This window comes from Microcaecilia unicolor, chromosome 1, assembly GCF_901765095.1.
Source record: "Microcaecilia unicolor chromosome 1, aMicUni1.1, whole genome shotgun sequence".
NCBI classification, from domain to species: domain Eukaryota; kingdom Metazoa; phylum Chordata; class Amphibia; order Gymnophiona; family Siphonopidae; genus Microcaecilia; species Microcaecilia unicolor.
In genome coordinates, this window is record NC_044031.1 from 414,153,394 (window position 1) to 414,167,237 (window position 13,844).

The window sequence follows — 13,844 nt, forward strand, 5'->3', positions numbered from 1 at the left end:
TGCAGCGGTATACCTCTGTAAATACAAATTTAGTCAAGTTTTTGGTAACTCGACATGGTTGCAATTTTGCTGAAATGAGTAATTAGCATTCCAGTTTGATATAAATTTAGTTATCTAACTTTAAGAAAGTGGTTATTGACTGATACCTCTACTACTCATGTATCTGCTTTTTATTAACTCTATGTAGTATTCCTGTAGCTGAAATGCACAAATCAGCCTTCATTCTCATAGTGAATCTAAAGCACAGCTTTAGTCTTTCATTCATCCAGAACATAAAAACCCAAATAATATAGGCTGTGATTTTCCTCAAGGATATTTTACTCCCATGAGTAGGCTGGTATAATATTCATGGTCTTCAAACACCTTGCCATGTTAAATTCACCCCTATATACAAAAACAAAATAAAACAACAGAAAAAAACACCAGACACCATTAAATACATGGTATTGATATTCATAAAGCTGTTGATAAAATCCTATTTAATTATTTCTCTCTGAAATTCCACAACAGCACTACAACCACTGATCACTGGAGATGTGCAACATTCCTTCCTACAACAGGAGCTTCGGCTTCTAGTTCCGGCAGCCTCTCTGATACACCCCCTAAGGCTATCAGCTAGTGAAAGTTACAGTCCACTTATTGAAAGTTTCATGACAAGTTAAACATCTACAAAGAAATAAGAAAAAAAATCAAGACAAGGAAATCTAGTTTAATGTTCATAGGTAATGTTACACACAGAAAAATCACAGTAGCTCGACTGTAACTAACATAGCAGCATTAAAGAAGAAAACAAATCTGTATTAAAAAAATTGACTTGTTACCTAGATGTTCAGTCTGTCTGGGATTAATTTTAACTGGACTTAGACCATCTCGTGTCAAATTTGCACCAGTACTATGCTGCGATCACAATCGTGGTCCTCTGTTTCTTTAAGGGCAACAGTCAAGGTAAAATCTTTTGCTTCAGCTGGAAATAGAGATTTCCTTTTATTTTCTGCCTACTCAAAATCATTAGGCCAAAACTTATGTCACTGTACAGTACTGTTTACAGTGAAACAGAGTCATTTCATAAACACCAGTTAAGATCTAAACCTTTTCACCTCCACATACCAGATTGATTTTTAAGATAATCTTTAGATTAAAAGATGCAAAATCAAGACTCAAGTTAACTTTGCGATGAATGAAACAGTTCCATCTGGCTTAAGCAGAACAATTTTGGTGGGCTCATAACAGGTTTCATATGCATGCAATTAAAAGCATGCCATGCGGTGCCACTAGTTATAACTCCTAACAGGGCAGAAGAATTGACAAAAAAACAAACAAACAAAAAAAAACCTAATCTGTGAGAAACCCCCGGATTAAAAAAGCCAGACATTTATATTTACACAAAAAATATTTAATTAAAAATATCTTAATTACAGTAGTCTATTAAAGCATATACTTCTTTCTCACCTGCCCTTATAGAACATCTCTATATATACACAGTATGAAATGTCACGCATTTATCTATACAATATGTAACATTCCTGCAGGGAGGATAAAATTCCCTGGTCCCAGTAAAATCATCTATTTTAAACAATAGATGTCAGAAATATCTACAATGCTCTGATAAGATTAGTAAAGCTTCAGATTCAGCTGTTGTGTTGCTTAAGTCTTTTCTAAACGCTCCTCCAGACATCGACATCCATGAGTTCAGTCTCTTTCTACATTCAAAGTTCACCCCGGTCCCCTCCCCTCCCCCCATGTATAATTCACATCGAATGAGTCGAACTGAACAGGAAAAAAAGTTCTTAAAAGTGATGAGCACGCATGTCGGTGAAGAACTTTTTCTCAAGATGAAGTATGAAAACGATGGTGGGGTTGATTTTTTTTTTTTCATCTGATGGGTGCCTTTTCCCCCTCCCTTTTTCTCTAACTTGTCTCTGTTCTTCTGGCTCTGCCTGCTGCACACCTGTGGAAGAGGAATGAATAGAGGGGGTGTGTGAACCATTCTGCTCCAGACTGGCTGGCGCCACCAACAAAACACAAGACATGCTTGATCAACAACCCAAAACAAACCAGGGTCAAACTCCAAGCTGGGCCAAACTGGAATACTCCGCTGACAGTACACAGCCCAGCCAAAAAAAAAAGAAAAAGAAAAAAAAGAGCATTCTGTAAAGGGCATCGCCAGGATGGAAGTACTTTCCCATAAGAAATGTAAAATCCCATGGGGGCTGGGCACATTCTGTACCAAAGGAATCCTTTTTCTCTTTTACCCTTTCAGGAACGTGAGTACCCTGTTATCCCTCCTTTGCAAGTCTCACGATAGATATGAAATGAAATTCAGGCGCAGTTAAACGTTTTTTTTTTTTTTTTAATTTTCCGGGCAGGGCTAACTTACACGGTACAACTAGCTGCCCAAAGCCTAAAGGATCTCAAACACATCTAGAGGTCGAGAAAGAAGCACACTCACCTCCAAAACAGAAGCTCAGCGGCACAAAATACTATCCCCGTGTTTGTTCACAACTGAAGCTGCCTGAAACAAAATGCATGCAAAAACATTAGTACACGATGCAGACTGAGGCGTACAATCGTACTGCATGCTGTACTTTCCCCATCAAGCAGACAGGTGCCACCTAAGAATAATGCTAGGGGAAAACAGAAAGGTGCAGTTAACGAGTCAATGGGGCGCCTCAATATAAAAATATAACATATGAACAGGCGGTAATCACTGAAAAAGAACTCACAAATAGTATTTCAATGGACTGTCAGCCAGTTGCCACAGTGGAGGGCATAATTGCTGAATAAGATCTACCACCCCTCTTTTTTTTTTTTTTTTGCTGCAGCTAATGCAGAACTGCAGTTTTGTTAGTCAGACCCTTCCTGCATGGGACTGTCATATATCTCGCGTCCATCTCAAGGAATAAGTTATCCCAACCCATGATTTCACATGGCTCATGATCAGACAGAGAAAAAAGCACCATGCGACCCATACGATACTAGTAGGTCAGAGACACAAGCTTCTTTGGAGAGAACTGCACCAAAGTCAGACCACCATCATTTCTCCTCTCCACACCCCACCCCATGATGGTCGTTCAAACATCAGCCAATAACACATATATCAAAGCCTATGATGACCCCTTTCCCCATCCCCGGGCCTGCTGGTAGCCAAGCTCCCCACTTACCGGGTCGGTATTCAGATCGGTGAGTGGTGTGCGGGGGGTAGCAGCGGCGGGGGGCGTCTGCCGGAGTAGCGCTGGATGAGTGTCTAGCGCCAGCTGCAGGTCCAGGATGTAGTCGATAACGTGCTGCAAGATCTCCACCTTACTGACCCGCCGGTCCTGCGGGATGGTGGGCACCAACCTCTTGAGGCGGCTGTAGCAGTCGTTCATGTCGTGCTGCAGGCACAGTGGCTCGTCATCGTCCTCGGGCAGCTTGCAGCGGGCAGTGCACAGATTGTGGCCGGCCAGGCAGCGCCGCGCCAGCTCCATGCAGCCTCCCCCGGCCGCCGGGGATCTCCGACTCTGCGGACGCAGCGGACTCACGGCTTTCATGGTGCGGAAGGCAGGGCGCAAACAAGGAACGAAAAAGTGGGGGGGGAGGGAAGAAAAAAAAAAGCAGCAGAGAGGGAAGAAGGAAATCTCAATCCAGGAACGTCAACCGATGCAATTGACTCATGCGCCCCTACTAGCAAGGTGCTTTCCAGTTTATTATAAGATGAATTCAACGTACAGTTTTTGATGCCACTGAAGCCAGTTTCTGTCACACCCACAAACCCTGCCTAATACTAACACTGCTGTGCTCTGCGCGAAGCCGCGAACCTGGGCGACGCTCACTTATGTAGCAAAGTGGGCGGGGCCTCCTGGGAGGGGCTGAGCTGCAAGTGGGCACAAGCTCAGCCGAGAGCGAGAGAGAAAAAGAGAGAGAGAAAGAAAGATAGAATAGAGTGGGGAGGGGAGAATCAGCATTAGCCAATCAGAGCTGCGGAGCCTCTTCCAGAGGCGGGACTGCAGCCAATGGGAAGACTGTGCGAAGGAAAAATGATAGGCGGGTGGAGGGTGCTCCGGGGAGTAGCTAAGGCCGAGCCGGGGCGGAATAAGGAGATGCTGTTAGTAAGCTTAATAAGCGGAATGTGTAGGGTGATAGGTGCGGTGTCTCCTGCGGGATCGGAATGAACTAGCAGTTCCTGCTTGTGGCTGAGCCTCTATACAGTCTGCCATTGAATTGTTTGTTGCTTATTTACTTAAAAAAAAAAAAAAAAAAAAAAAAAAAAAAAGAAACTAGTTATAGTGAAGCTGTTTCACTTACAACAGTCATTTTTACAACTGGTGAAACATTTGAATATCTATTTTTAGCATTATTTTTAACATTTTCTATTTGTTTGTGTTTAGCTAGTTTGGTCATGCTGGGTTCTTGGAGACGGTAACACAATTAAAATTAACTTAATTGTTCGATGCTATGATTAAACTGAGATAACATTAGGAAAACGACTTGGCTGGCAATTGGAAATGCTAAAAAATCGGGACTGCTTAGCTGTTCGGTCATAGCTGTTTAGCAATTTTATGTTTAAATGTAATAAGTCTCATGTAAAATGTGTAGTATTACAGTGAGACTTAGTAGGCACCTTCCATGGGAGTCTTTTAAATTGGAACACATAAATATTATAACATTCATATACACACTTTTGAAAATTTCTCCTACACATAATATTAATCATTTAGCCCTTTACTTTGCCACATTGCATATTATTAACTTTACATTATTTTATATACAACTAGTAAAAAAGGCCCGTTTCTGACACAAATGAAACGGGCGCTAGCAAGGTTTTCCTCGGAGTGTGTATGTTTGGGAGAGTGTATGTGAGAGTGACTGTTTGAGAGTCAGAGTGAAAGTGTGAGTGTGTGTGAGAGAGAGTGAGTCTGGGTGTGAGTATGTTTGTGAGAGAGTGTGTGTGTGAGAATGAGAGTGTGTGCAAGTGTGTATGTGAGACACAGTGTGAGAGAGAGTGTGTGTGTGTGGGCGAGAGAGAGAGTGTGTGTGAGACACAGATTCTCTGTTTGAGTGAGTGTATGAGACCAAGCGAGTGTGTGAGTGACTGTGTGGCACATAGAGAGTGAATGTGATACAGTGTGAGACAGAGTGTGTGAGAGTGAGAGTCAGAAAGACATTGTATATCAGAGAGAGAGTGTGAGCCGTGCCCTCCCAATCCATGGCCATCTGTCCCCTGGCCCCTCCATTCATCCTTTTCCAGCAATTCCCCTCTCTCCCTGAGCCCTGCCCTCCCAATCAATGCCCATCCATGCTCCTCTGTCCCCTGCCCCCTCCATTCATCCCTTTCCAGCAATTCCCCTCTCTCCCTGAGCCCTGCCCTCCCAATCCATGGCCATCCATGTTTCTCTGTCACCTGCCCCCTCCATTCATCCCTATCCAGCATTTTCCCTCTCTGCCTGAGGCCTGCCCTGCAATCCATATCCATCCATGCCCATCTGTTCCCTCCATTCATCCCTATCCAGCATTTCCCCTCTCCCTGAGTCCTGCCCTTCCAATCCATGCCCATCCATGCTCCTTTGTCACCTGGCCCCTCCATTCATCCCTATCCAGCAATTGCCCTCTCTCCCTGAGGCCTGCCCTGCAATCCATATCCATCCATGCCCATCTGTCTCCTCTATTCATCCCTATCCAGCAATTTCCCTCTCTCCCTGAGTCCTGCCCTTCCAATCCATGCCCATCCATGCTCCTCTGTCCCCTGCCCCCTCCATTCATCCCTTTCCAGCAATTCCCCTCTCTCCCTGAGTCCTGCCCTCGCAATCCATGCCCATCCATGCTCCTCTGTCCCCTGCCGCCTCCATTCATTCTTTTCCAGCAAGTCCCCTCTCTCCCTTCCATGACCCCCCCCCCCTCGCATCCATGCTCCTCTCTATCCCATGTCCCAGCCTGGCCCGCCCTCTTCTCCTCCCCCCCTTCGCATCCATGCATCGTTTTGGTTTTTTTTTTCTTCTTTTTCAATTTACCTCCGTGGCGTTTCCGGCAGCGAAGCGTCAGGGAAGGAGGCGGCGCTCCCGACGTGTAGCTTTCCCTTCGCTGTGTTCCGCCTTATTTTGAAGGCAGAACACAGCGAAGGGAAGGCTAGACATCGGGAGCGCCGCCTCCTTCCCTGACGTTTCGCTTCCGGATTTGTTTGTTTTGTCGCGAGGGCGGGGCAGAGAAGGCTGGCTGGCTGGCTTGAAGGGAGGCTTCACACCACGAATCCACGAACCCTACAGCTTCAGTGACGTCAGATGGCTTCAGGGCTTCAGGGCTTCACAGAACGTTGTCCTCATTAGAACGTTCACGGTGCGTTTTATTATATTAGATCCTTTCCCTATGCCTGGCCTTTGGAATCAAAAAATGTAATTTTGCACATAATAAGTACCTTGGTTTGCATCATGCTAAAATAAAACAACTATTTTCACTAAGGGTTTCTTTAGTGTAGAAATATTTTCTGTTGGAATTTCTACTAACCTTGCATTTCATAGCTCCTTAGTTCTGAGGTAGATAAGACAAGTACAATAGCTTATTAGTTCTCCTAGCTTACTCTTTTGTAATAAACAAGAAGGTGCAGGCATCACAAATTCATTTTAAGACACCCCTGTTCAAGCATTCCAGAAAAGCTGTCCTTTGAAAACTAGAATCTGGAACTTTTAAGTGGTACCCAGACAGAAAACGAGCTCAGAAGTTAAGGGAGAAGCACCACACCCCCAGCTCAGATATTCAATGGTAGGAATGTAGAATTTAATAAAGGAACGGGGGGGGGGGGGGGGGGGGGGGGGGGGGGTATGTTTTATTAATTTATTTTTGTTTTTATCAAATACATAGCAGAATTACTTCATGAATGAACAGATCTATGAAATTTTTTAAGCTCAATAGATCTTCTGCTGAGGTATTGAGGATGTATGCCTTTGGCTTCTTTTATCCTGGTTTATTATTTTCTCTTGTGCTGCAGCCAGTCAATGAGCAACCTGTGTAGGTATTTTTTTTTCTTTGACTTTCCTATTTGCAGTTGGGGATGGTATTGGAAACCTCAAAATTTAGGTAATTGAATTCTAGCATTGTTATTCCTATACCAGTGTTGCTCAGTGGGAAACAATCAAGGTGCTGTTTCTGTAGTTGAAATGCTCATACGGTCTAATTAGGGGGGAGCTGTGTTTTTCTTTCAGTGATGTGAGACAGTCAGGGAACACTGGTGCCAAGGAATGCAGTACCCTTTTGTGTGGGAAAAACAGTCATTCAGTGCTAAAATAGGAAATAAACGAGAACAGAGTTAAATAAAAATATGGGTCCGATTCAGACATTTTTATGTTGCTCATAAGCATGTGTTAGGGCTGCAGAATTCCAGATTGGTCAGTGACGTTAGTGATTTAGGCCTTTTTGGCAAATAAATTTGTAAATCATAGCTACATATTAGCTGGGTAAAAAAGATGGAATCAGGTTCCATTTTTTAGTTCATTTTTTTATGCTGTTCCTGGTCTCTGTAAGTGTAAACAGAAATAACGACCACAGGACAGTTCTTAAGTACGCAACAATTTTGAATGGTTACCCTGGTTTGCAATAACCATTTTCTGACTGGCTGCCAAAAATGGTATTTTTAAGTAAGTATGCCCTTTTCTTCACAATAACTAGGCAGTGCTGCTCAGTGAGCAAACAGACATACAAATAGGACTTTGTAGTAGCTGAAAAAGCTGTGGCTCACATGGATGACTTCTTTACAGATCTTGGTATGTAATGTGGCAAAAAGAATATTTAAAAGAATTATTTACTCAGAGGACAGTATGGTGCTAAGCCTGTGTCATAAGTCCTGTAATCAAGAAATTGTTAAACTGATCCTACAAAATAATACATTATAAATGTTTTCTACATGTTTGTCATTGGCCATTTCAATGAGAATGATACTAATAATATTCCCTTGACAGGAAGGTAGTGACTGTGAAAGTTTACCATTACAAAATAATTCAGTTACCTAAGCACTTCAGCTCTTATTAGATATATACAACATTCAGAAAGCAAGCACATTTATAGAACATTGGTGTTCCTGGGAGCAGATGTAAATTCCAATCCTGATCATGTGGAGATGCTGCTGGGGGGAAGTCAAGCCAGCGACATGGGGGCTGGAGATCCAGCAGACCTCCAGTCCCCCGACCCCCCTGACACAAGTTCATGGGGGACTGGAGATCTGGTGGATTTCCAGCCCCCCTATCCCTACTACTACTACTACTACTTAACATTTCTAAAGCGCTACTAGGGTTACGCAGCGCTGTACAATTTAACATGGAAGGACAGTCCCTGCTCAAGGAGCTTACAATCTAAAAGACAGGTGTACAATCTAAAAGACAGGTGTACAATCTAGAGACAAGTGCACAATCTAAAAGACAAGTGTAGAGTCAATCTGATAGGGCATACTAAATTTCTCGAAAGGTTAGGTGCCGAAGGCAGCATTGAAGAGGTGAGTTTTAAGCAGAGATTTGAAGATGGGTAGGGAGGGGGCTTGGCGTAGGGGTTGAGGAAGATTGTTCCAGGTATAGGGTGAGGCAAGGCAGAATGAGCGGGGCGTGGAGTTGGCAGTGGTGGAGAAGGGTACTGAAAGGAGGGATTTGTCCTGTGAGCGGAGGTTATGGGCGGGAACATAGGGGGAGATGAGGGTAGAGAGGTAGTGAGGAGCTGCAGACTGGGTGTATTTGTAGGTAAGGAGTAGAAGCTTGAATTGTATGCGGTATCTGATCGGAAGCCAGTGAAGTGACTTGAGGAGAGGGGTGATATGAGTATAACGGTTCTGGCAGAATAGTAGACATGCGGCAGCGTTCTGAACAGATTGAAGGGGGGATAGATGGCTAAGTGGGAGGCCGGTGAGGAGTAAGTTGCAGTAGTTAAGGCAAGAGGTAATGAGAGCGTGGACGAGAGTTCGTGTGGTGTGCTCAGAGAGGAAAGGGTGAATTTTGCTGATGTTGAAGAGGAAGAAGCGACAGGTCTTGGCAGTCTGTTGGATATGCGCAGAGAAGGAGAGGGAGGAGTCGAAGATGACTCCGAGGTTGCGGGCAGATGGGATGGGGAGGATGAGGGTGTTATCAACTGAGATAGAGAGTGGAGGAAGAGGAGAAGTGGGTTTAGGTGGAAAGACGAGGAGCTCGGTTTTGGACATGTTCAGCTTCAGGTGGCGGTTGGACATCCAGGCAGCTATGTCGGATAAGCAGGCCGATACCTTGGCCTGGGTCTCAGCGGTGATGTCTGGTGTGGAGAGATATAGCTGGGTGTCATCAGCATAAAGATGATACTGAAAACCATGAGATGAGATCAGTGAGCCTAGGGAAGAGGTGCAGGGGGTAACGATACGAGGGCCGCTTGATAACAGTGATCATAATATGATCGGTTTTGATATTGGCATTGAAGGAAGTGAAACTAGGAAATCAAGTACGCTAGCGTTTAACTATAGAAAAGGTGATTACGACAAAATGAGAAAAATGGTGAAAAAAAGACTGAAAGGAGCAGCTCGCAGAGTAAAAAACTTGCATCAGGCGTGGATGCTGTTTAAAAACACCATCCTGGAGGTTCAGGACAAATATATTCCACGTATTAGAAAAAAGGGAAAAAAGACTAAACGTCAGCCGGCGTGGCTAAACAGTAAGATAAAGGAAATCATTAGAGCCAAAAAACAATCCTTCAGAAAGTGGAGAAGAGAACCAACTGAAAGTAACAGGATAGATCATAAGGAATGCCAAGCCAAATGCAAAGCGGAGATAAGGAGGGCAAAAAAGGACTTTGAGAAGAAATTAGCGTTGGAAGCAAAAATACATAGTAAAACTTTTTTAGATACATTAAAAGCAGGAAACCGGCCAAAGAGTCGGTTGGGCCGCTGGACGAAAATGGTGTTAAAGGGGCGATCAAGGAGGACAAAGCCGTAGCGGAGAAATTAAATGAATTCTTTGCTTCGGTCTTCACCGAGGAGGATTTGGGGGGGACACCGGTGCCGGAAAGAATATTTGAAGCGGGGGAGTCGGAGAAACTAAACAAATTCTCTGTAACCTTGGAGGATGTAATGGGTCAGTTCAGCAAGCTGAAGAGTAGTAAATCACCGGGACCTGATGGTATTCATCCCAGAGTATTAATAGAACTAAAAAATGAACTTGCGGAGCTACTGTTAGAAATATGCAATCTGTCCCTAAAATCGAGTGTAGTACCGGAAGACTGGAGGGTAGCCAATGTTACTCCGATTTTTAAGAAGGGTTCCAGAGGAGATCCGGGAAATTATAGACCGGTGAGTCTGACGTCGGTGCCGGGCAAGATGGTGGAGGCTATTATTAAGAATAAAATTGCAGAGCATATACAAAAACATGGACTGATGAGACAAAGTCAGCACGGATTTAGTGAAGGGAAGTCTTGCCTCACCAATCTAATGCATTTTTTTGAGGGGGTAAGCAAACATGTGGACAATGGGGAGCCGGTTGATATTGTATATCTGGATTTTCAGAAGGCGTTTGACAAAGTGCCGCACGAAAGACTCCTGAAGAAATTGCAGAGTCATGGAATCGGAGGTAGGGTATTATTATGGATTAAGAACTGGTTGAAAGATAGGAAGCAGAGAGTAGGATTGCGTGGCCAGTATTCTCAGTGGAGGAGGGTAGTTAGTGGGGTCCCGCAGGGGTCTGTGCTGGGTCCGTTGCTTTTAATGTATTTATAAATGACCTAGAGATGGGAATAACTAGTGAGGTAATTAAATTCGCCGATGACACAAAATTATTCAGGGTCGTCAAGTCGCAGGAGGAATGTGAACGATTACAGGAGGACCTTGCGAGACTGGGAGAATGGGCGTGCAAGTGGCAGATGAAGTTCAATGTTGACAAGTGCAAAGTGATGCATGTGGGTAAGAGGAACCCGAATTATAGCTACGTCTTGCAAGGTTCCGCGTTAGGAGTTACGGATCAAGAAAGGGATCTGGGTGTCGTCGTCGATGATACGCTGAAACCTTCTGCTCAGTGTGCTGCTGCGGCTAGGAAAGCGAATAGAATGTTGGGTGTTATTAGGAAGGGTATGGAGTCCAGGTGTGCGGATGTTATAATGCCGTTGTATCGCTCCATGGTGCGACCGCACCTGGAGTATTGTGTTCAGTACTGGTCTCCGTATCTCAAAAAAGATATAGTAGAATTGGAAAAGGTACAGCGAAGGGCGACGAAAATGATAGTGGGGATGGGACGACTTTCCTATGAAGAGAGGCTGAGAAGGCTAGGGCTTTTCAGCTTGGAGAAGAGACGGCTGAGGGGAGATATGATAGAAGTGTATAAAATAATGAGTGGAATGGATCGGGTGGATGTGAAGCGACTGTTCACGCTATCCAAAAATACTAGGACTAGAGGGCATGAGTTGAAGCTACAGTGTGGTAAATTTAAAACGAATCGGAGAAAATTTTTCTTCACCCAATGTGTAATTAGACTCTGGAATTCGTTGCCGGAGAACGTGGTACGGGCGGTTAGCTTGACGGAGTTTAAAAAGGGGTTAGATAGATTCCTAAAGGACAAGTCCATAGACCGCTATTAAATGGACTTGGAAAAATTCCGCATTTTTAGGTATAACTTGTCTGGAATGTTTTTACGTTTGGGGAGCGTGCCAGGTGCCCTTGACCTGGATTGGCCACTGTCGGTGACAGGATGCTGGGCTAGATGGACCTTTGGTCTTTCCCAGTATGGCACTACTTATGTACTTATGTACTTATGTACTAAGGGGTCCAAGGACAGATCCCTGGGGAACTCCAACAGATAGTGGGATGGGAGTGGAGGAAGATCCATGAGAGTGTACCCTGAAGGTGCGGTGGAAGAGATAAGAGGAGAACCAGGAGAGGACAGAGCCTTGGAACCCAAAAGAGGACAGTGTGGCAAGAAGTAAATCATGATTGACAGTGTCAAATGTAGCGGATAGATCGAGGAGGATGAGGATGGAATAGTGGCCTCTGGATTTGGCGAGGAGCAGGTCATTGCAGACTTTAGAGAGTGCTGTTTCTGTCGAGTGAAGAGGGCGAAAACCGGATTGAAGTGGATCGAGGATGGCATGAGAGGAGAGAAAATCAAGGCAGCGACTGTGAATGGCGCGCTCAAGTATTTTGGAGAGGAAGGGTAGGAGAGAGATGGGGCGGTAGTTGGAGGGGCAGGTAGGGTCAAGTGATGGTTTTTTTAGGAGAGGTGTGGATGTGACAGATGGAGGGGTGACAGTATGGGAGATGGTGTTAAGTAGGTTGGTGGGGATGGGATCGGAGGAACAGGTGGTGCCCCCTTGCATCCCCCCAATAAAGCCCTGATGGTGCAGTGGGCCGCAAACCAAGCCCACCAACCTCGTGGTCTAGTGGCCCTGTCCCCCCCCCCGTACCTTTGTTGGAGAAGGGAGTAGTACACTCCCTCCTCTTCCAGCCCCACCTTGAAAATAGTGGCAACCAGCCATGCCCAGTTCACCCTTATATGGTGTGAAGCCCCACCCAGCACATCCCAAGATGCACTGGGCAGGGCTGGGCACCGCCATTTTCAAGGCGACGCAGGAAGAGGAGAGAGTATTATTGGGGGAATCGGGGGACTGGAGGTCTGCCAGATCTCTAGCCCCCATATTGCTGGCTTGGGGTGGGGATTCAGTGGGGGCACTAGGCTACCAGGGCCTTGAAGTTTGGGGTCTGGTGGTCCCACAGACCTCAAGCCCTTATGGGCTTTTGACAGTCTGGACCTGTCAAATGTGCGGAGGACGCTCAGGCACAATCCTTCTGCACTTTACCCTATGATCAGAAATAACAGTGTGCATATATTTGCATGCTATCTCTGATCATAGGGGCAATAAAGCCCTGCACTGTTCCAGCGCTATTTTTAGAGTGCTGTTTGGAACAGCGCAAGGCTTTCAATCATCTGGGCAGGAATATACAGCCCTGCTCCTATTTTAGAAGAGGCTGTACATTTAGCAGATACTCTTGTAAAATAGTGTGAGAATATCACACTGCCTGACTTGGACATATGAATTCCATTCTTCACGTCCTTTCTATAACGCTGCTATGTATTCCTTGCTTTGGTCATTACTGGGGAACATATAAGATGCCAGAAATGGCATTTAATGGTGATGGTTTGGAGGAACTGAAACAAATTTCACTGAATCTGGAACAAACTAAAGAGCAGCAAATCACCTGGAGTGGGTGGTATATATCTCAGAATGCTGAAATAACTCAGCATTAAAAGTGAAGATGTACTATTAGTAATCTGCAACTTATCATTAAAACAATTGTCTGCTATATCTGAAAATTGCAGGGTGGCCAACATATAACATCAGTATATAAAAAGGATGGGTGAGCCAGAAAATTACAGACCAGTGAGCCTGACATCAGTTCTGGGCAAAATGATAGAAAGTATTATAAACAACAAAATTACTGAACACCTAGACAGATGTAGTTTAATGGGACAGGGACAAAATCAATACTGTAGCCAGGACCTGCCCACCAGGGGATGTACTATCCTCTCGCACCGAGGATATGTCTCCCAAGCGCTGCCCAGGAGGGAAGGGTTAGGGCAGCTGTAGCTGTTGTAGTTGGTGATTCGATCATTAGGTATATAGCTGGGTGGCTTGTGGACGTGAGGATCGCCTGGTGACTTGCCTGCCTGGTGTGAAGGTGGCGGATTTTAGACAGTGCTGGAGAGGAGTCAGCTGTCTTGGTACATTTGGGTACCAATGACATAGGAACATAGCCGCCGAGAGGGGGGGCAGGGGGGACAAAATTCCCTGGGCCCAGGCCTCCAAGGGGGGGCCGGTGCTGCAGTCCCACCCGCCCTCCATCGTCGACCGTCTGCCACCGGGCCTGTATTGAATCCACAGTGCCTCTC

At 45.1% G+C, this 13,844-nt stretch overlaps 1 protein-coding gene across 1 annotated transcript; it reads right to left on the bottom strand.

Moving 5' to 3' along the window:
* Positions 1-689: 689 nt before the first annotated feature.
* On the bottom strand, positions 690-3,803 carry ID4 (inhibitor of DNA binding 4, HLH protein). Its single transcript, XM_030211587.1, has 3 exons — positions 3,162-3,803; positions 2,450-2,512; positions 690-1,948 (listed from the first exon to the last, which is right to left on the bottom strand). Exons 1-2 carry the CDS (start codon positions 3,528-3,530, stop codon positions 2,465-2,467), a joined length of 417 nt encoding a protein of 138 aa, XP_030067447.1. The 5' UTR covers positions 3,531-3,803; the 3' UTR covers positions 690-1,948; positions 2,450-2,464.
* Positions 3,804-13,844: the final 10,041 nt, after the last annotated feature.

Bases quoted from the DNA above. Each gene is read 5' to 3' on its own strand.
- ID4 (XM_030211587.1), bottom strand. From the start codon at position 3,530: ATGAAAGCCGTGAGTCCGCTGCGTCCGCAGAGTCGGAGATCCCCGGCG. The intron at 2,513-3,161 runs GTAAGTGGGGAG...ATTTTGTTTCAG, and splicing joins CCGATCTGAATACCGACCCG to GCAGCTTCAGTTGTGAACAA.